Source organism: Sitophilus oryzae, unplaced genomic scaffold, assembly GCF_002938485.1.
Source record: "Sitophilus oryzae breed Bouriz unplaced genomic scaffold, Soryzae_2.0 scaffold_1062_pilon_pilon, whole genome shotgun sequence".
In the NCBI taxonomy this organism is placed as follows: Eukaryota; Metazoa; Arthropoda; class Insecta; order Coleoptera; family Curculionidae; genus Sitophilus; species Sitophilus oryzae.
The window spans coordinates 68,430-88,564 of record NW_022145685.1 but is presented as its reverse complement, the minus strand read 5'-3'; the positions used below and the strand labels follow the sequence as shown (position 1 = coordinate 88,564).

General features: G+C 34.9%; 1 protein-coding gene across 1 annotated transcript; it reads right to left on the bottom strand.

Moving 5' to 3' along the window:
• Nucleotides 1-2,836: 2,836 nt before the first annotated feature.
• On the bottom strand, nucleotides 2,837-14,715 carry LOC115877881 (actin-2-like). Its single transcript, XM_030894235.1, has 5 exons — nucleotides 14,416-14,715; nucleotides 11,621-11,757; nucleotides 5,756-5,918; nucleotides 4,970-5,089; nucleotides 2,837-3,137 (listed from the first exon to the last, which is right to left on the bottom strand). Exons 1-5 carry the CDS (start codon nucleotides 14,561-14,563, stop codon nucleotides 2,932-2,934), a joined length of 774 nt encoding a protein of 257 aa, XP_030750095.1. The 5' UTR covers nucleotides 14,564-14,715; the 3' UTR covers nucleotides 2,837-2,931.
• Between the last annotated feature and the right edge of the window lie 5,420 nt (nucleotides 14,716-20,135).

Genomic DNA, 20,135 nt, shown 5'->3' with positions numbered 1-20,135 from the left:
AAAAATCTGTGTTTTTTTAGATTTTAAACCATGAAGTTGCAGAGCAAAAAAAATTGTACAGCAACCACGAAGAAGCTGATACAAGGATTATTTTCCATATGGTATCTTCTAATAAAAATGGTAGACTAGTCATAAAGTGCGATGATACTGACGTTTCAGTACTTTTAATTTATTATTATGCTACTCATGAAAATTTTAGTAATAGTGAAATATTCATGGAAACTGGTCATACAAATATGACAACTAACAAAAAACGATTTATTCCCATTCACGTCATTTCGAAAAACATTGGTAAATTGGCATGTAAAGGATTACCAAGTTTTCACAGCCTCACAGGATGTGCTACGACAAGTTCACTATTTAAAATAGGGAAAAAACAGGCTTGGGAAATGTACTATAAAAATTGCGACTCCCTTAACCTGCACAAATTTGCTAAAATGGGCCCAGAAGAAGGAATACAATTTGCTAGAAAATTTGTAAGTTTTTTGTATAAAAACAAAAATGCAAACGATTTAAACGAAATTCGGTTAAACCTTACAAATCAGAGCAAAAAACCAGCCCAAGAATTGCCCCCTACAGAAGATAATTTCAAACTACATGTCCAACTATTGGATTGAATCAAAATGTATTGCTTTGTACGAATAAAAAATGTAATTTTAGGTCATATTATCAAACATTTATATGGGTCAATAGTCATCTTGGAGAAGCAGCCAAAAAAGATCCCTTGTTGTATGGATGGACTTTAAATGAGGACACTTGTATAGTTCCAAAAATGATCAATCAAGCTCCAGTTCCAGAAGATATACGGCAAATTATTTCTTTATTTTGCGACAAAAGTTGCAACACCCAAAAATGTCAATGTAAAAAAGAAGGAGTATTTTGTAGCACACATTGCAAATAGAAAATAAATTGCAATAATGTTAGTCGAGAAGTTGCAGAAAATCAAATAGAGGCTGATGATCCTGATGACGATGCATTTTTAGATGATTCCTTTTAATATTTTTGTTTCATAATTTTCTTTACCATGTTTATACCATAATTAAACTTTTCTTGGTACAGTGTATGAGTATAAGCATTTTTTGAAAAAAATAAGAATTTATAATAATTATTGGCCCTAACATGGTGCAAATAACTAATTAAAAAACTTGTATTTAAAACCGTACCGCGGCTAGAAAATGTAAAATAGGTGAATCGCGATGGATAAATTTAGTCCATTAAATTGCCCAGTTTTTGAAAAAATAAACATTTAAATAGCTCCTTGCATAAAGGAGTTATGGCGAGGTGAGTTAAACATTTTTTTAGCACTTGGCTTTTTTTAAATATTGCTTTTTTTCTAATATATTTTACAATTCTTCTTAAACAAAATATATACCAAAGACCAAAGGAAAGGAAAATAAATTTGGAATAAAACTAAAAAAAAGGTTGTTTTAGCTTCATTACAAAAAAAGTTATGATTTTTTCAAAGTAAAAATTCCAGTTTTTTGCCATATCTTTGGTATCGACCAATGGAGAAAGTCGTCAATTTCCATTTTATATGTATGTAATACATGCTTTTTCAAATTCTGAAGGTCCCATTTGGTTATGCCTCGGTTTTTTTGTGCATCCCAGAGCGGGCTTTCCGACGGAACTTTTTTTACTTTTGTAGAGTAAAATACACAACGGTAATAAAAATTATACACGTTTAAAATATATTTTAATTATTACAGAATTAAAACTAGATATAAACCTATAATTAGGTGACAAAAATTAGCTGGATGAAATAAAATGCTCAAAATGCTTCCTGTCCTGTTAACCGCATAAAATGATTGTCTTTTCAAAAGGAATCTTTTCATTTTAAAAGGCATATGCGGAGTTCTACTTCGAAAAGCAACTACAATAATTTCTCTCATGTTGTCGACAATAGTTGGTCGAACTTTGTAAACACTGTCTTTAACATATCCCCATAAAAAACAGACTAGATAAAATCAGGAGCATTTAAGTATTCTATTAATTGGAGAGTGGATACTGCATTCAACAACAACTAATAGATGCATATCAATTCTCTCTGATGTAGGATAAGCAGTGGCGTAGCGTGAGTTAGGGGCGCTCGGGGCGGATAAGCTCTAGGAAGGAGGAGGGAGGTTTGCCGCCCCTACAGAATCCGTCCGCCGCGCCGCCTTTATAACATTTTATCAAATAATAGATTTACTCAGATCAAATCATGTAAATGGAAATATCTAGGAAAATATTTGATTGAGGGGTAGGCAACTTTAATAGTATTTTGAAGAGACATGAATTATCCATTGAATATCGGAATAATATACTGGGTGTTCCATTTAAAATAAAAGAGTAACATGCTTTTAAAGGTGACCTATGTTCAATATTAATTTTGTCTCACCCTGTATAACTTTTCGGATCAAGTTTTAATTTGATTTAAAGTACAATAGTTAATACATATTAGGCTATACCGGGTAAATTTCAATTTAGGTAGCTTTTATTGTAATTTAAAAATTGTTCTTTATTTATAGAAAATGTTAAATATGTCAAAAACCTTACATTTTAGTCATATACTTCTCTTATAAAACTCACCTTTATTTTTCTATTACAAAAAACACAACTTTGATATGTAACTTTTTTTGGGGACACCCTGTAGAACTCCATATTTTTTAAAAGTGTTCTGAATTAACCTACATAAGCTCACAAAATTTCATTTCAATACAAACTGTCGTTCTCCTTGGAGCCTTCGCGGCCTATTAGAGGCGCCACCCTGTATATGGATGGATATTTACTTAGTCCGAGAAAATAAACAAAACTTTTAATAAAATAGTCAGGGTATATTTCTTAGGCTACAGTAAAATATAATATTTATTTAAGAATACTCATTAGCACTCTATTTTAAAAAATAACAATAATGAATAAATAAAAGTAATGAATAGTTGAGTGAATACGTATTTAGAAACATTTTCGGTGCACAATGCCAGGTCCCGATTCATCATATTCTTGTTTCGATATCCACATTTGCTGGAACGTGGTAAGACTTGCTAGTATACTACCTCCTATCCATACAGAGTATTTTCGTTCAGGTGGTGCTATAATTTTTATTTTCATGGACGCAGGTGCCAACGCAGCAATTTCCTTCTGGATTCGGTCAGCAATTCCTTAAAAAAGAAGAGCAATGAAAAACTGTATATTACGTACATATGTTTGTACTAACTTTTACCGAAAGAATTGAATTATGTTCAAATCAAATTTTAGTTGCAAAATTAGATTCATCTTACTTCATGAAGAAAACACATAAAACAGAATTGCTTTTAGTCGGTAGTTAAATAGGAAAGGAAATTTTAATAATTAATGTTTTTGGCAATAAAGTACATCTAGGTAATCTTGTTGAAACGGATTTGCATGACATTGAAATATTTCTCAGAAATATACGAGAGAAAAATGAATTGTAAAGGGAGAGTTATTAAAGATGTACGAATAGATATACACACAACCGCAATGTCTAAGGATAATTTAGTACATGGCTGAAATATTTAACGAATGTAGTGACGGGTCAATTATTTCATTTGCATATAAAAATACGACTACTTTATCGTCATTTTAGACTGTTTACAATCGACTTTACTTTTTTTTACTTAGTGTTTATTACCAATAAATAAACAAAACATTCCTTCATCGATAGTTTTATTTTAATTTTCCCTACAAAAATGCATTGTTTGCTTTTAATTTTATTCGTGCAAATCAGTATTAGTTCTGGTTACCCATGGAACGAAGACATTTGACTAGAGAAGAAATGATAAGGGCCGTGGGCCTTTTGGACGGTGGCATGACGCAAACTCAGGTTGCCGTCGAAATGGGCACTACTCAAAGCGTAATTTCAAGACTTTATGCACGATATTGAGACAAGGGAGATGTGAGGGAAAGGCACCGGGGTCGCGCTCGTATTACAACCCCTGTACAGGACCGTTTTTTACAACTTAATGCTAATGTTTTTACGCTTAATGAAGGCGCCCTACTGTGACGCCACCAGAACTGCAAATCATGCTCCAGCAAGTACATAATGCTGAAGTTTCGGCCGATACTGTGCGTCGTCGCTTGCATGAAAACAACCTACGTAGTCGTCGACCTTTGAGGGTTCAACCATTATCATGGAGCAATCGAGGACTCCGACTTTTGTGGGCACAGGAACATTCTTTGTGGCAAAATGAAAATTGGGCAAGAGTGCTTTTTAGTGATGAATCCCCGTTTGGAATTTATCCTGATTCCTGAGTTCGCTTATCAAGAGTTCGCGTGTGGAGAGAGCCTAACAATGCAAACCGCCTTCGCAATGTCCAGGAAGTGCACTCTTTTCGAGGGGGGACAGTTATGGTCTGGGGAGGAATCAGTATCGGAGGAAGGACCGACCTAAAAAACAAGTTAATTTTTAAATTACAAGTTAATTTTGTATATCTATAATAAAAAAAATAATCAACGGTTTAAAATAAAATTATAAGCGGTTAAAAAAAATAATCAACGGTTTAAAATAAAAATATAACGGTTTAAAATAAATTATATTTTTAATATATCCCTAGACATTGCGGTTGTGTGTGTATTGAGGATGTTTAAGGAAACACTGAGAATATACAGGGTATTTCAAAGAATGTGTGCAGTCTCTCGTGGAGAAATTCCCCACATAAAAATAAGATATATTTTTATATCAACATAGGTCCGATTCTGCTTTGTTTCGTAGCTACAGGAGGTTAAAGACTCCCGTTTAAATAATCGTCTTACAAGTGTTTTTAGCGAATCGAATAAAATTTTTAAGGAAAAAGTTACTATAAATGCTACATATTTTAATGCTAAAATATGTCGAAAAAAGAACGCCGTGCATATGGGTTATCACTGAAATATGTTTGTCTTGCAAGCAAAAATACAACCAGTTATTGTAATAAAATTTACAATAAAACTGATAATAACTACTAACTACTTAGAATAAATTAAAAACTCCTACCTGGAAACATTGTACTTCCGCCAGACAAAACGGTATTAGCGTACAAATCTTTTCTAATGTCCATATCAGACCTCATAATTGAATTAAATGTTGTTTCCGCAATACCAGCTGTTTCCATCCCTACAATTATAATTACTTAGTTTCATCCTTATTTAGCATATTAATGAATTTTATATATGATAGCTATCTCTGAAATAAAAAAAACATTTGGATTCGACATAAATAAAATGTTTATCAATCTTAAGAAAAACAAAAATTGGATTTGCGTTTTTGGTCGAAATATTAGATTTGTTTGAATATGTTTGAAATATTGATTAGCCAGTTTAAATCAACCATATATACCGGGTGCGTCTCAAAAGTGGCCAAATTTTTTAATAAAAAGACAAAATTTAGTATATTAGTATATGACATAAATTAGGATTGATTGACGTATTCAATTGTTTTCGGCCACTTACCATAAACGATCACCACGAAACACCAATAAACCATATTCTAAAATGTCAAATGTGGACATATGATATGTCATTCTATTCAGAGTGTCATTTTCTCTCGAGTAATGTAAGAAAATACCTAGGGTGCCATTTAAAAATCAGAAGTTGTAAGTAATAATTTCCGGTGAAACAGGAAGTGGCCGAAAATAATTGAATTACCTACGTCAATCAATCCTAATTTATGTCATAAACTAACTTACCTAATCTCGTTTTTCTTATCTGAAAAAATAAAAAAGTTATAGGGGGTGAGTCACTATTGAGACGCACCCGGTGTATTGCAGATAAGTTATAATACCTAAGAGTGAAGGCTGGAACATTGCTTCTGGACATCGGAACCTTTCATTTCCCAACGTTATTATTTGACCATCGGGTAATTCGTAAGATTTTTCAAAACAACTTGAACTAGAGGCTAAAGCTAAATCCTTTTCAAAGTCGAGAGAAACAAAGCAGATTTTCTCCTAAAAAGAGATATTCCTTATAAGAATATTTTCTATTGAGAAGTTTCAATGTTATACAGAGTGTAAATAAATAAATGCGACAAAATAAAGGAGGTTTGGTTTTTATTTCAAGGTCTCATATATTTTTTTTGGATTTTGCCCTATCGGCAAGCGAATTTACGGGTCGTTTACATGTTTGGGAGTGAATTGCTATGGCGATCTAGAAGTCGGAGAGAGAAAAATGCAAAGTATTTATTACATAACCACTTAATCCGACGCTAGATTTCATGCGCTTATGAAAATACATCTTATTGTATTGAGCGTATAGGCACACGTTTTCGTACAGTTTTCGTACACGGGAAAATCGGCATCCAAGGCCAGAAATGCCGAGCCTTTATAAGGTAAAGCAAAATTACAATACATATGTCATATCATCATCATCATTTTCAGCTAATTCAACCATTTCCAAGTATGGTGTAGCCTCCCCCACATAGTGGACCCTAAAATCTACATAAACATAGCCCCAAACTGCAGCAAATTCACTGCAAATGAATTACGTTACTACAGCAAAATCCGTCTTGTCCAATTTTTATTTTTATTATTGTTATAGGCCTTTTTACGCAGGTATAATATATGATAATATCCATTTTCATCATCATCATCGTTTGCACCTTATTCAACCATTTCCAATTATGGTGTAGCCTCCCTCACATACTCTCTTTGTAGTTGGGCCCATTGTTGTCTATTGTTGGCTATGCGAGTCCAAGTTATCCCTGCTAATTTCCTAATATCATGATCCCATCTCAGGTTCGGTCTTCTTCTAGGTCTCTTAATTCCTCGTGGGTAACATGCTGTAATTTTTGTGCTCCATCTAGGTTCTTCCTGCCAGGTGTCCTGACATTTGAGGAATTGGATCTTTTGTCGTATCCATTCTATTCTTTTACGGTTTTTCTTGGTTATTCCCAGCATATTTCGTTCTATTGAGCGTTGTTCGACCTGCGGTTTCCTTATGATGTCATTTTAATTGTCCAGATTTCGCATGCATAGGTCATGACTGATAGTACACATTGATAGAATGTTTTCTTCTTTAGATAGAGTTCCATTCTAGATTTGAATATGATTGAGTTTTTTTTCCATGAGTTCTCCATGCTAACTTAATTCTTCTGTTGATTTCTGGTAGTAGAGATCCCGAACTGTGTATGAGTTGTCCCAAATATACATTGTGAGTTTTCTACGATGTTCTTTAAGGGCAGGGCTTTGGATTACTTTAGTTTTTACTAAATTCAACCTTTTTTGTCAGCGGTTCTTCTACTCCCATTAACGCTCTAACCTCTTTATTTCTCCTCTTTTCTAGTCTGGATAAAAAGACCATCTATATTACTACTACTACTGCCATTACTCGCTGACGAGTATCTAACGCATCAAAAGATGGTCACGCAAGGCGTTTCCCGTCATGAGCCTTTCTGTGACTGAAAAGCCCGATACATGATGTCATCTCTCTTCCGCACTCCGGACATTCAAAAATCTCATTACTTTGTTGCCTCTTTACTTTTTGGTTATCGTTATTAACTGAATTGCTGCATACTTATCCCCTTTACGTTTTCATGAACAACATCCTTGTATTTTTTGAGTTGTCCACCCGGTTTCCTCTTACCCTCTACAAGTTCGCCGTAAAGAAGAGATTTCGGTAGGCGGTTTTCTTGCATCCCGCATACGTGGCCAGCCCATCTTAAGCGAGATTTAGTAATCATGACTTCAGCGCTCTCGCAGCTTGCTTTTTTAGGGACTGATAAGTTTGAGACATGGTGGTACCATTTGATTCTTAAAAGTTGTCTAAGGTGTCTCTGTTGCAACTTGTTTAATGCGCTCGTGTCCCGGCGGTACGGCACCCAGGTTTCGCTTCCATATAACATGGTGGGGATTATTACTGCTTGATACAATGCAAGTTTCGTTTTTGTGCTCAAATCATGATTGTAGAAAACCCTAGAAATTTCCAGAATGCTCTTGAGGCGCTGCTGATTCTGTGCTGAATTTCAGAGTCGATATTTGCCTTTTCCGAAATCAAACTGCCGAGGTAATTAAATTCCGATACATATTCCAATAGTTCTTCTCCGATTTTTATAGCGCTGTTATGATTTTCCGGGGGAGTGCACATGATTTTTGTTTTATCGATATTCAGTTTAAGGCCCAAAGTCTCGTATGCCCAGGTATATGTGTTCAGCGTTTCCTGTAATTGCTGTAACGTATTTGCAACTAGAGCGCAGTCATCAGCGTATTGGAGTTCTGTGATGAATTTTATACGTGTTTTTGCCCTGAGTTTTTTTATGTTGAACAGACCGCCGCCGCCGTCATACCTGTATCTAACACCCATTCCTCTCTCTTGCAGTTTGCTGTCCCCTATAATAGAGAGCGCTGCCACGAATATGTTGAATAGGAGAGGAGCTAGAACACATCCCTGCCTAACTCCTGTATTTGTCAGGAAGGGATCGCTCAGTGATCCATGATGTGACACTCTCGACTTGTTGTTATGGAGGCTTTTACACACACTAAGAAATTTGTTGGGCACTCCGAACTTTTGCATAATTGCCCAAAGTGCATCTCTGTTTACAGAGTCGAAGGCTTTCGTTAGGTCGATGAATGCAAAATAAAGTTTACTCTGCTGTTCCTTTACTTTTTCCTGTAGTTGGCGGACGGAAAATATGGAATCAACGGTACCGCGGTTGGTGCGAAACCCCTTTTGCGATTCTGGGAGGATTTTTTCTATATGTGGGTGCAGACGGTTTGACATAATTTTTGCGAGAACTTTACCTCCGATAACCAGTAGTGAAATTCCTCGGTAGTTTCCATTATCTGATGCACTTCCTTTGCTCTTAAATATATTTACTATATTCGCGTTGCGAAAGTCCTGAGGTACCTCTCCGCTCTCCCATATGACATCGACGAGAGCCTTAAGATGACCAATAAGTTCTTTGCTTGCACACTTATAGATTTCCGCTGGAATCGCGTCACAGCCAGCCGATTTGTTGTTTTTATGTTGTTTTATGGAGGCCCTTATTTCCTGTTCCGTTATTGGGATATCTAATGCATCAATGCTGTTATACTGAGGTATTGTGTTTAGTGCTTGCATATTGGGGATATTGTCTTGGTTAAGGATATGGCTGTAATGCTCTTTCCAGCGATTTCTGATTTGCTCTTCCTCTTTTAGAAGTTCACCGTTTTGAGCCATGATTAGGCAGTTTACGTTCTTAGTTGGGCCGAATACTTCTTTTACAGCCTCGAAGAATTTACGATAGTCGTGATGCTCTTGAATCTGATTTGCTTTTTGTGACCAAAAGTTATCCTTTAGTTGGCGCAGGTTTCTTCGAAGCGTGTTGTTGGCTGCTTTAAAGTTGTCCACCAGCCTTGGATTGTGTGGATTTGCAGTGACTGCTTGATGTGCTCTATGCTTTTCTTCCAACAAATCCTGTATATATGGTTGATTTTCGTTAAATCAGTCTGGTTGTTTCTTTTTGTTGGATTTTCCCAGTATTTCTTCGCTGGTATTATAAATCGCATCCCTCAATTGTGTCCACCCTTGTTCAGCTTCGGAGATTAAGGTTATCGGTGGAAGTGCTTCTCTGCGTACGTTTCTAACTGCGTACGTTTAATCTGGTCATGTTGTTTTGCTTTTTGCAGTGTGGATGTTTGGGTTTTAATTGAAATTTCATTTTCGAAGCTACAAGTCGGTGGTCAGTACCACATTCGGCATCTATTCTGGCTTTTGTAAGTCTGACATCTTTCAAATGCTTCCTTCGAACGATGACGTGGTCCAATTGATGCCAGTGGCCGGATCTGGGATGTTTCCAGGTACCTTTAAACTTGTCTTTCAGCTTGAACCATGTATTGGTGATGCAAAGGTTGTACTCTATGCATGTTGTTAGCAAGCGTTCACCATTGCTATTTACGTTTCCCATTCCATGTTTTCACAATACGTCTGGCCATATTTCTTGCTGATTGCCGACACGTGCATTAAAGTCACCTAGCAAGATGATTCGCTCCTGCTTTGGAATTCGTTGGAGAGCATTTTGTAGATCTTGGTAAAAGGTAAAATTTATCCTTTTCCTCAACCTTTGCGGCTAGGGTGGGAGCGTAGTCACTAATGATATTGACGTAAGTTTTTGATATGGGGTACCTTAGGGTCATGAGACGTTCTGAGACTCCAATGGGCACTTCTGTTAAACTGGTGGCGATTTCGTTTTTGACAGCAATGCCTACGCCATGAATTCTACTGTGTGTGGCAGGGTGACCCTTCCAAAAGAAGGTGTAATGCTCCTCAGTGAGACTACCTTCATCTGCAAAGCGGGTTTCGCTAAGAGCGGCAACATCTATACTTAGCCGGTGGAGTTCCTGTGAGACCAGAGCAGTTCTTCTTTCTGGTCGATTAGAGTTTGGCCTGTCCAGGAGAGTGCGGACGTTCCGCGCCGCAAACGTGAAACATTGACGCTGCTTAATTCTCCGATGATACGCTCGAGTAGGCACCCCCTCCCGGAGATCCGATCGAGGGGATATTTTACCTCCGGACGATGATTTTGTCCCACTCGAATGTTCTATCTTTGACGAGTGTTAGCTGCGTAAAAGGGTTAAACTGTGACGGTTACGCTGCCGCACAGTTTGGCTGCAACTGTAGCACGGGATGACTATGGCACAGTGAGGACTGAGACGATAATTCCCTTGTGCTACGTTCTCGGCCGGGTAGGAGGAGTCTACTTCTCCTCTTCCCCAGAACGATGGTAGGTCTGAGGGTTTATAGCGTTATACCGCCTATACTCGGACGTCAGAGCCTCGTTTGTGAAAACAGGGTGCACCACGTGAAGGTGAGGTTGACTTTTGGGTAAGCTAGGCTATATGTATCGCTTCAATACCCCTTACACCCCATCTATATACGTCCATCTTAACTGCCTCTATTCTTTTTTTGTTCTTCCGTTATTACTGGATGGTCCAGTCTTAATTATTTGTCATATATTATATTTTGGCGTCTTTCCTATTTCTTTACTCCACAATAAACCGTTTCTAACCATCTTTCTAGCTTTATTGGCTCTACACCTGATTTTTTTTCTTTACTTACTTTACTTTTTGACTATTTTTCCGTACCCGTTTGATCAAATAATATATCACCGATATACAAGGTGAGTCTTAAATAATTACAAATATTTTCAGGGCTGGTAGATCTCGATAAAAGAAACATATTTTCTCTTTGGCGTTTTTCGAGCTTTTTTCAAGTCCAAAATATCCAAGATATTTTATTTTGAAAGTTTAAAAAAAATGATTTTGGTTTAAATTTTGAGAACCACTGGATCTTTTCTGTTTCAAATTTCAATTTTTTTTCACGAAAAAAATCTCATAATCGTATTTCTGCATGGGGTTTCAATCTACTGCCCCTAAAAATATTTGCATTTATTTAGGACTCACGCTGTATAATTATATACTATTCAAATATATAGAATATCCATATGGTCGAAAAAAAAACGGCGTAATGAAGAGCACTGTCATTTTATATGTAAAATTATGACTGTAATTGGTAGTCATTTCCTAGCCAACTGGATGCCGTTTTTTCGATGATACGGAACTTATGACAAAAATCAAAAGTGAAATTCAGTAATTAACAAAGCGCCGGTAAAAATCCGCAATCCGTTTAATAGTTAAAATAAGCAAACTGAAATATTTCACTGCTTTTTTTACATTACCTTAAGGTCTCTAATAATTTCTCTTTCGGCGCTTGTAGTAAAACTGTAGCCTCTTTCGGTTAAAATTTTCATTAAATAGTCCGTTAGGTCTCTGCCGGCTAAATCTAAACGTAATATAGCATGGGGTAATGCATATCCTAAAAAATAAAAACATAGATATAACCTTAGCTTACTTGCTAGTATGTAATTATGTAAACGGTTAAGGTACGTTCAGGCTGGGAGAGTCGAGCGTCGCGTCACGTTTGCGTCGCGTCGAGATGTTCAGGCTAAAAGCGCTAGTTCAGCGTCTTGTGAGACTGTTTTTTACAGTTCTAGTTTGTAAAATGACTTTAAAAAGAGCAGTTTCTTAAATTTTACTATTAGGAACGTCACATTCTGCATTTAAATAATATATAAAAAAAGTTGGAGAACTAACCTAATAAAAATAATAAGACAATTAAATAAATATATTATAATAATTTCAAAAAATTAGAATGGAGATAGATATAATTTCTTTAAATAGCCGATTACGCACATTTATGTTCCTATATTGTACCAATTTTGCGTCCCAAAGTGTATGTCTTGCCTGGACTTCGATGATTTCAAGCCACCGAATGTTACAAATCCCGCCGAAAAACAATTCAGAATGATCTCGACGCCCGACGCTCAGCGGACGCTAGCGCAACGCCAAACCCGACGCTTTCTGCCTGAACGGTCTAATTTAAGTTAAGCGAATTGATTCCATTTCACGCGACGCTTGGCGCTCTTAAGGCTGGTGGCCACTGCGAGCGAAACTAAACTAAGCGAAAATAAGATTTGTAAAAATCAGCTTCCATACTTTTAAATGCATCAGCGGCCACTTGAGCGAAACTAAACGACAATATATGAACGAAGATTCAAATCGTAGTTTAGTTTCGCTCGTTTTAGTTCGTGACAGGTTCCACCGACGCAGTAGAGATACAATACGAAAACGCAGCTAACTTAGCTGACTACTAAGCAAAAATCGTTCCCAGTGGCCAATGAAACTTATTTTCAAAGTTTAGTTACCGTTTCTTTTTATTTTCTTAGCTTAGTTTGTACACCAGTCTGGGTTTCGGACAGGACATAGTTGTGCCACGGCTTTACTTAAGGTAACTGATGACACATATTGTATGCGCTTGACAACGGCGAAATATCAGTCTTAGTATTGTTGGATTATAGCAAAGCGTTTGACTGTCTAAATCCTCAGATTTTGCGGTTAGTGCTACATTATTATGGGTTTTCAGGTAGTGCATTGAATTTATTGAAGAGCTATTTTACTGACAGGCAACAAATAGTCAAACTGGAAAATAAAACATCTAGTCCAATAAAGTTAGTACGTGGAGTTTCTCAGGGTTCAATCCTTGGACCTCTGCTTTTTTGTATATATACCTCTCTAATTAACAACGATGTTAAGTTTTGTAAGATACATACGTACGCTGATGACACTCAGATATATGCCTCTTTTAATAGGAATTCTTTGAATTTTGCCATTAATATGATCAATGAAGATTTACAACATATATATGCACAGTCTCTAAAATATGAATTACAGTTGAATCCAACTAAAACCTAAAACACATGTTGTCATATTTTCAAGTAAAAATTGCTATCATGATGTTTGCCAATTAGCTAAATTTAAGATTAATAATGTCAATCTTGATGTTGTTACCGAAGCCAAAAATCTGGGTATTATAATTGATCACAATTTGAAATACAAGCAACACATATCTGCATCTATTCAAAGGGCATTCTCGGCATTAAGACAGCTTTATCCACTGCGGCATTTTTTAAATAGTAAGGTAAAAGCCAATCTATGCAATACCTTAGTTTTGTCCCATTTCTCTCATTGTTCCGTCGTTTTCTCACAGTCGTTAAGTATGGATGATATGTACAGAGTACAGGAAGTACAAAATTATTGTTTAAGATATATATTTGGTTTGCGAAAATATGATCATGTAGCACATACTTTTAAAACACTACATTGGTTAAATATGAAAAATAGATTTCTTTTGAATAATATTATATTGTATCACAATATATTAATATCGCATAAACCAGTATATCTTTTCAATAAAATTCAGTTGAGACAAGAGGCTCATAGTATTAACATCTGTCATAAAACTAATATATCAGTTCCTTACCACAAAACCTCCCTCTACGAAACATCTTTCAGTTATTCGGTCTCAAAGATCTATGCTCAGGTACCAACTCACTTAAGGAGTTTTACGAGTATTTCGTTCAAGACCAGGGCTCGTTTATGGCTTTTCGAAGAGCAGTGCAAAGATGTATAAATGAGTATTTGTATTGTTATATTATAGTCGTTTAATTATAATTTCGCGATTGTTTGCGTTTTCTTTTTATTTAACATTTATTTATTTTCTTGTAAATTTCTTGTATCATTTTTTTTTCTTTCTGGAGTTAAATGGAAGAGCAGAACATAATAATTTATGTTCTGAATTTCGCTCCATTTTCCACTGAATTTGTATTATTCTGTTATGTTCATATCATTGTGTTTATTATATAATTACTTGCTCTTGTATTTATTTTTGTGGGAAATAAAGACAATTACATACATACATACATACATACATACATACGCTGTCAAATTTCTCAGATATTCATATAAACTCTATTTCTCATTAGAAAATTATTAAATAGCTATAGCTATAGGCACGCCACTGGATGATACAAAAGCCTCCTATTCTAAGTCTACAATACTCTTTTAAAAAAGTTATTTTTTTTAATTCTATTATTGTTACCTATAGACGGTGTTACTGTGTATGGAATTTACTTGCCTTCATAAATAGGTACGGTGTGTGAAACTCCATCTCCAGAATCCATAACAATACCACTGGTCCTACCAGAGGCGTACAAAGAAAGAACAGCCTGTATTGCCACGTACATTGCTGGACAGCCAAAAGTTTCAAACATGATTTGCGTCATTTTCTCTCTGTTTATTTTCGGATTTAGTGGAGCTTCTGTTAGTAAAATAGGGTGTTCTTCTGGACAGATACGTAATTCGTTATAGAAAGTGTGATGCCATATCTGAAATTACCAAGACAGAATTTTTGAAAAATAAATTGTAATAAAAAATAGTTAATAAAAATAGTTATTAATAAATAATGTTAAATAGTCATTTTTATAAGTAAGCACGTGGCTAACGTCATATTCAAGGCCTGAATGTTTTGACAGTTCTACGGGAGTGGTCGAGAATTAGTAGTCGTAAACAAACCTATTGTTTTCATTAGTTTCGCAACAAATCTGTCTTTTTACGCGTTTTTATGCTAATGAAATTATACTAAATAGTTTTGAGTGTACTCTGAGTGAATAGTGAACTATCTAGATCCGATTTATAACATCGTACCCGCGAAAAAAAACATACTTTCGGTAAAAATTATAGTAACACCGGCGATGCGAGCTGTTTGTCCGGGCTAGGAAAAAGTTGGGGAATTTATATAAAAACATAATTAATAGCGTTAGTGTTAGTGTATAATGTTAAACCAACGTAAGTGACGTGTATTTTTAGGTAAAACAGTTTTCGTTTCTTTATTTTTTCTTTGTGAAATAAAAAATGCCGCGACATTGTTCTGTGCCTGTGCCTTGTAGCAGCAATTATAATAAGTACTCAGGTTCTGTCTACATTACTCTAAGTTATTTTTTTAATTCTATTATTGTTACTGTATTCCCCAACAATATTAACTGTAACTAGGTCACGTCCAAAACCTACAGAAGATTCTGTGCCTACAATTTTTCCAAACCAACCCTCTTATATGACTGTGCATGTTCCCAAACATCCCGATGAAAGAAAACAAGATTTGGAAATTCAGGATAAAATAAATATTGAAAATTATTATTATTATTATGAAATGGCAATATATTTTAAAGAAATTAAATGAATTGTACTTTATTTCAGTATTTTATTTTAAAAAAATGATATCTTTATCTTTTTATTTACGATATATGGAGATGGTTACTTGATGAACATGGAACTACAAAGTCTTCTTCTTCTTAAGGTGCCGTGCAGATTCCTGCGTAGGCGTTCATCTTTTTCTTCCTCATCAGATGGTTCTGTTAACTGCCGCGACTTGGAGTGCTTGGAAGTCCTGTATGCCTGTCCAATGACGAATATTTCTCAGCCAGGATAGCTTCCTTCGTCCTATTCCCCTTTTGCCCCCCTTATTCTGTTGTTAATATTGTATTGATCTCGAGTCCCATTTCTGATATTCTTCTATAAGCTGCTACCAGTATACTGCCACCTTGTGCTATGATCACCTGATCGTCCGCGAAGCAAAGTGTGTAGAGCATGTAATAAGCATAAAGAAATATGGGTACTCCCATATTTCTACATTTTTGCTTCCAACCTTTGAGAACTTGTTCGAGATATATCTTGAACAGTGTTGGTGAAATACAGCACCCTTGTTTCAGACCTAGACTTCAATACAGTTTAGACTTCAATACATTTTAGAAAAGTGAAATTTAGTTATAACCAATTCTTATCATTCTTGACTACTTTCACTTAGATTGTATGGTATTCTTTTTTATTCTGTTATGATTTATCACTTATAAAAAGTCAGAATATATTATTAAACGGTTCTTTACAATTTACATTACACAAACTAAAATTTAAAAAAATAATATCACTACATACACTTTCAAGTTATTTTAGAATATGTTTAAAAAATCCGCCATTGTTTTGAGTTGCATCTTTATAAAACTGAATTATTACCTATTCTCACAGAAGGGCCGGTCAACTTAATTGAACTTCTCTCGTACCGCCACTTTGAGTGCCTCTCTTAATTCATAAGTTTTTTTTGTAAACCTCCTGGTTAACTATACCGCATAAAAAAAATATAAAATGAATAGGTCAGGTGATCGAGGAGGCCCATGCAATTGGTCTACCTCTACCTATCCCTTCTGCTTCTTATAGTACCATCTTCTAATAAAGGTTGGCAACAATCGCGGCGAAACACTGTCTGTCCTGTGCATCTCGAAACAGTTCAGTCCAGTCCAGTCTCGTAAGTTTTTCAACCAAGAATGCTTGAGTCCTCTTCTGTCTTCTCTACCTTTCCTTCTATAATCAACTTCAGAAGCTTTGCTCTGCTACTGCGCATGACATGGCTCAAATATGTTTCCTATCCCTGAGTTTGCATAATTATGATATAAATAATTTTTAACATTTTTTTCATTATAGGGGGGGGGGTGTCATAATGATAGTCATGTTGGAACCACTCTATTGATGCGTCAGTATCTACATACTGTTCTTCATTTAAAAAAATCATAATTAGAATTTTTGTTTATTTTAATTTACAAAGTTTGGATGTGACAGCTTTACATTTTTGAGAGCAAAGACGATTAAATTTGTTTCCATGGCTAAGTGAAATTGTTTAAAAATTATAAGAATTGGCTATAACTCGGTAATTTTTCGAAGAAAACATATTATTGCTTATATCGCTGAAAAGCTTAAAAAATGGCGCTTTTTATGAAGTCATGACCAACTATAGTTCCCATTTAAAAAAAAAAATGTTCGTGTCATATGTCAAAAATGACAGGCTTTAGAAAAAAACGCAGAACACAATCTCATTGAGAATGTGATTAACTACAACTTTTATCTGAAAACTTTTTGTCTAGAATAGCTTATAATGGAATTAGGGACAATTTTTAAAATAGCCGAAATTTGCTTTTTTCGAAATTTCTAGTATGCCATGAACTTTTTCAAAAATCTGAAAGACGCATATTTATGACCCCACAAAACTGCAATTATTTCCCTATTTAACCGACTCTATATCTCCAGTAGTTTCTGAGATACCCATAGAAACCAAGAACCAAAAAAAAGATACCCAAGAACAGTAAACTAATAGGATTGCTCATCCTCATAAGACGAACGTTCGCCTCTTCCCGCGCTTCAGCTGACAGTTGTGACGTCATTGTAGTCCTTGTCATGATAGTGTGTATTATTAGTTGCCTATGGTAAACTTATAAAAATAACAGCTGAGAAATATTGAGTTAATTATTTTGTCAATTTTAAATGTGAAAAAGGTGTCTTTAAAGTTTTTAGAGCTATAGAGTGTATAAATACGTTCATTTTGTGTTGTGCATTGTGACAAAGTGCTTACTAAGTGCCTACGATATTGTTTATTAACTATTTTAAAGCAAAATATGGAAGTACTCTAAAAAGAATGCTTGCAAAAGGTGATGCTGGGAACTGTTGTTCTTAAAAATGCATTATCCGAGTATTTAATACGATTTATACAGTTAATTTTCTATACTGCATACATATAAGGTGTTTAAATAAATAAACTAAATAATGAACGTTTTGCATTCGGCAACCAATAATGCACGTGTGTGTATTATTGGTTGCCGGATAAGGACTAATAACCATGACAAGGACTACAATGACGTCACAAAGCGAGTAGTTTTCGCATGCACCTGGCGGACACTTTTGGCTGAATGAGCAGTCCTATTAGGTTAACTGAGCAGTCCTATTAGGTTAACTTGCCTATAGAAGACATCGCAGGAAACTCACCCTGTATATATTATAAGCTATATTCCGAACAAAATTTATCGTGTTCATTAATAAGTTAAATATACATTTATGTCGCACCTACTATTTTTTCCTGTCTTTTCCAACGTCGATGTTTGCATTGTTTATTTATTAGCAGAAAGTTCATCAAACTTTGTTACACATTTCGCAAAAGTATACTTTTTTCCTGCCGATTCTGTGTATTTTTTTTTAAATAAATAACTGCTTTATGCTACTTTTGCTGGAATCGGGTTGCATAAAAATGCTGTTCCGATAAATATTCTTCTCTTCTTGTAAAATGACCTGAAATTGAACTAGGAGATAAAATTAACTCAAGGTTTTCGTGTTTTGTAAACTCAAGCTTTAATTTTAATGAAATTATTTATGTGTTTTATTATGTAATAATTATTTTCTTTATTTGCTATGGACGTAATTGTATTTTTACTCCGTGATTGGAGTACTAAATAATAATAATTTATTACGAATTTGCATTGTGTAAATATAGTGAAATAATATCGACTAAACAAGTTCTAGATTACATAATGTATTCTATAATTATATGTTATTGAAATATTCACACAATATACATATGAACAAATTTACATACCTAGTTTCGTATTACACGTTCAGTTTCTCGAAACATATTTTTTATTGTTTCCGATTTTATTCTAATTTTATTCGAATATAATTGTAGCATTTTTATGTACAGGGTGTCCCATTTTTGTGTCTTTATTTTCTCGTTTATGAGTAGAGATACAAAGATACGGTTTGCATATCAGTTCTACTTAATTCACTGTCTCCCTTCGGAGGTTGGCGATCCATCTGGCTATGATGGTGCGTGAAACTGCACCTGAAGATTTAAATTAGATGTTCTTCCAAACCAACCAAGCCGTGAGTTTTACCTTCTTCCTTCCCACTGATCTCCTGCCCTCAATTTTACCTTCAATGTCCCATGTATCTTCAGTTCATCCCTCATGATGTGACCGACGTACTGTAACTTCCTTTCCTTAACCGTTGATAGGAGCTTTTTATTTTTGCCCATCCGCCTAAGCACCTCCTTATTTGTTACTCTATCCATCTAGGATACTGACGTCGATACAAGAATACATCAAAAGAATCATATCATCTAGCAGCATACGACGATACAAGAGCATATCAAAAGTACGTCTGGCCTGTTTGATCTTTGGGTTGGCCAAAATTTCTGTTTTGTGATTACAAGCGTCGTTAACGAGGGCTCCTAGATATTTTATGGACGATACTGGTTCTATCACCTTGTTGTTAATTCTGAGGAGAGCATTTTCAGGTGTTTTGGAAAATATAACAAGTTTGCAATCACTGTACTACTTCTTTGTGGAACTAAATGGTTTTCCTAGCCTCCTCTTAGTTCCTGAAATTTTTGCCCCTTCGTATCTTGGTTATATTATAACTTATCGAAAAGTTAAATCCCAAGTTTTTTTCGTAGAATCCAGTGACATAACCAATTTTTTTGCTGGGAACTGATATTTTCGAAATATGTACGAACTCATATACTTTTAAATTATAAACCATTTATAAAGACTGTATCTCTCTCAAAATATAATATAGACAATTTTTATTTGCATATAAATAAGGTAATTATCAACCTAGTTTAAAAGAGTATTATTTTATTTGACCAAATAAAATAATACGGTGCATTATTAATTTAACCAAATAAATTTTGTTTTCCATCGAGTTATCTTAATAATCTGCATTGAAAATAAACTTTTGCTGCTTTCAACACACTTTTTATCAGAGCTATTGATATTTTTGATGCACTTGAAAAAACAATTTTTTGTAAATAATAATTATTTGATTACCTACTTTTACAGAAAAAGAAAATACAACATACGTAGACAGACAAAGAGGTTTTTCCAAAAAAAATCCTTTATGGGTATTTCGCCACTGCACTGCAAGAAAAAATAAATAAAACTAATAATAATATTAATTTAATATTACTATAAACATAACTTCTGACAA

Bases quoted from the DNA above. Each gene is read 5' to 3' on its own strand.
- LOC115877881 (XM_030894235.1), bottom strand. From the start codon at position 14,563: ATGACGCAAATCATGTTTGAAACTTTTGGCTGTCCAGCAATGTACGTG. The intron at 11,758-14,415 runs GCAAGTAAATTC...TTTATTTTTTAG, and splicing joins CACCGTACCTATTTATGAAG to GATATGCATTACCCCATGCT. The intron at 5,090-5,755 runs GTATTATAACTT...TTATAATTGTAG, and splicing joins GTTCCAGCCTTCACTCTTAG to GGATGGAAACAGCTGGTATT.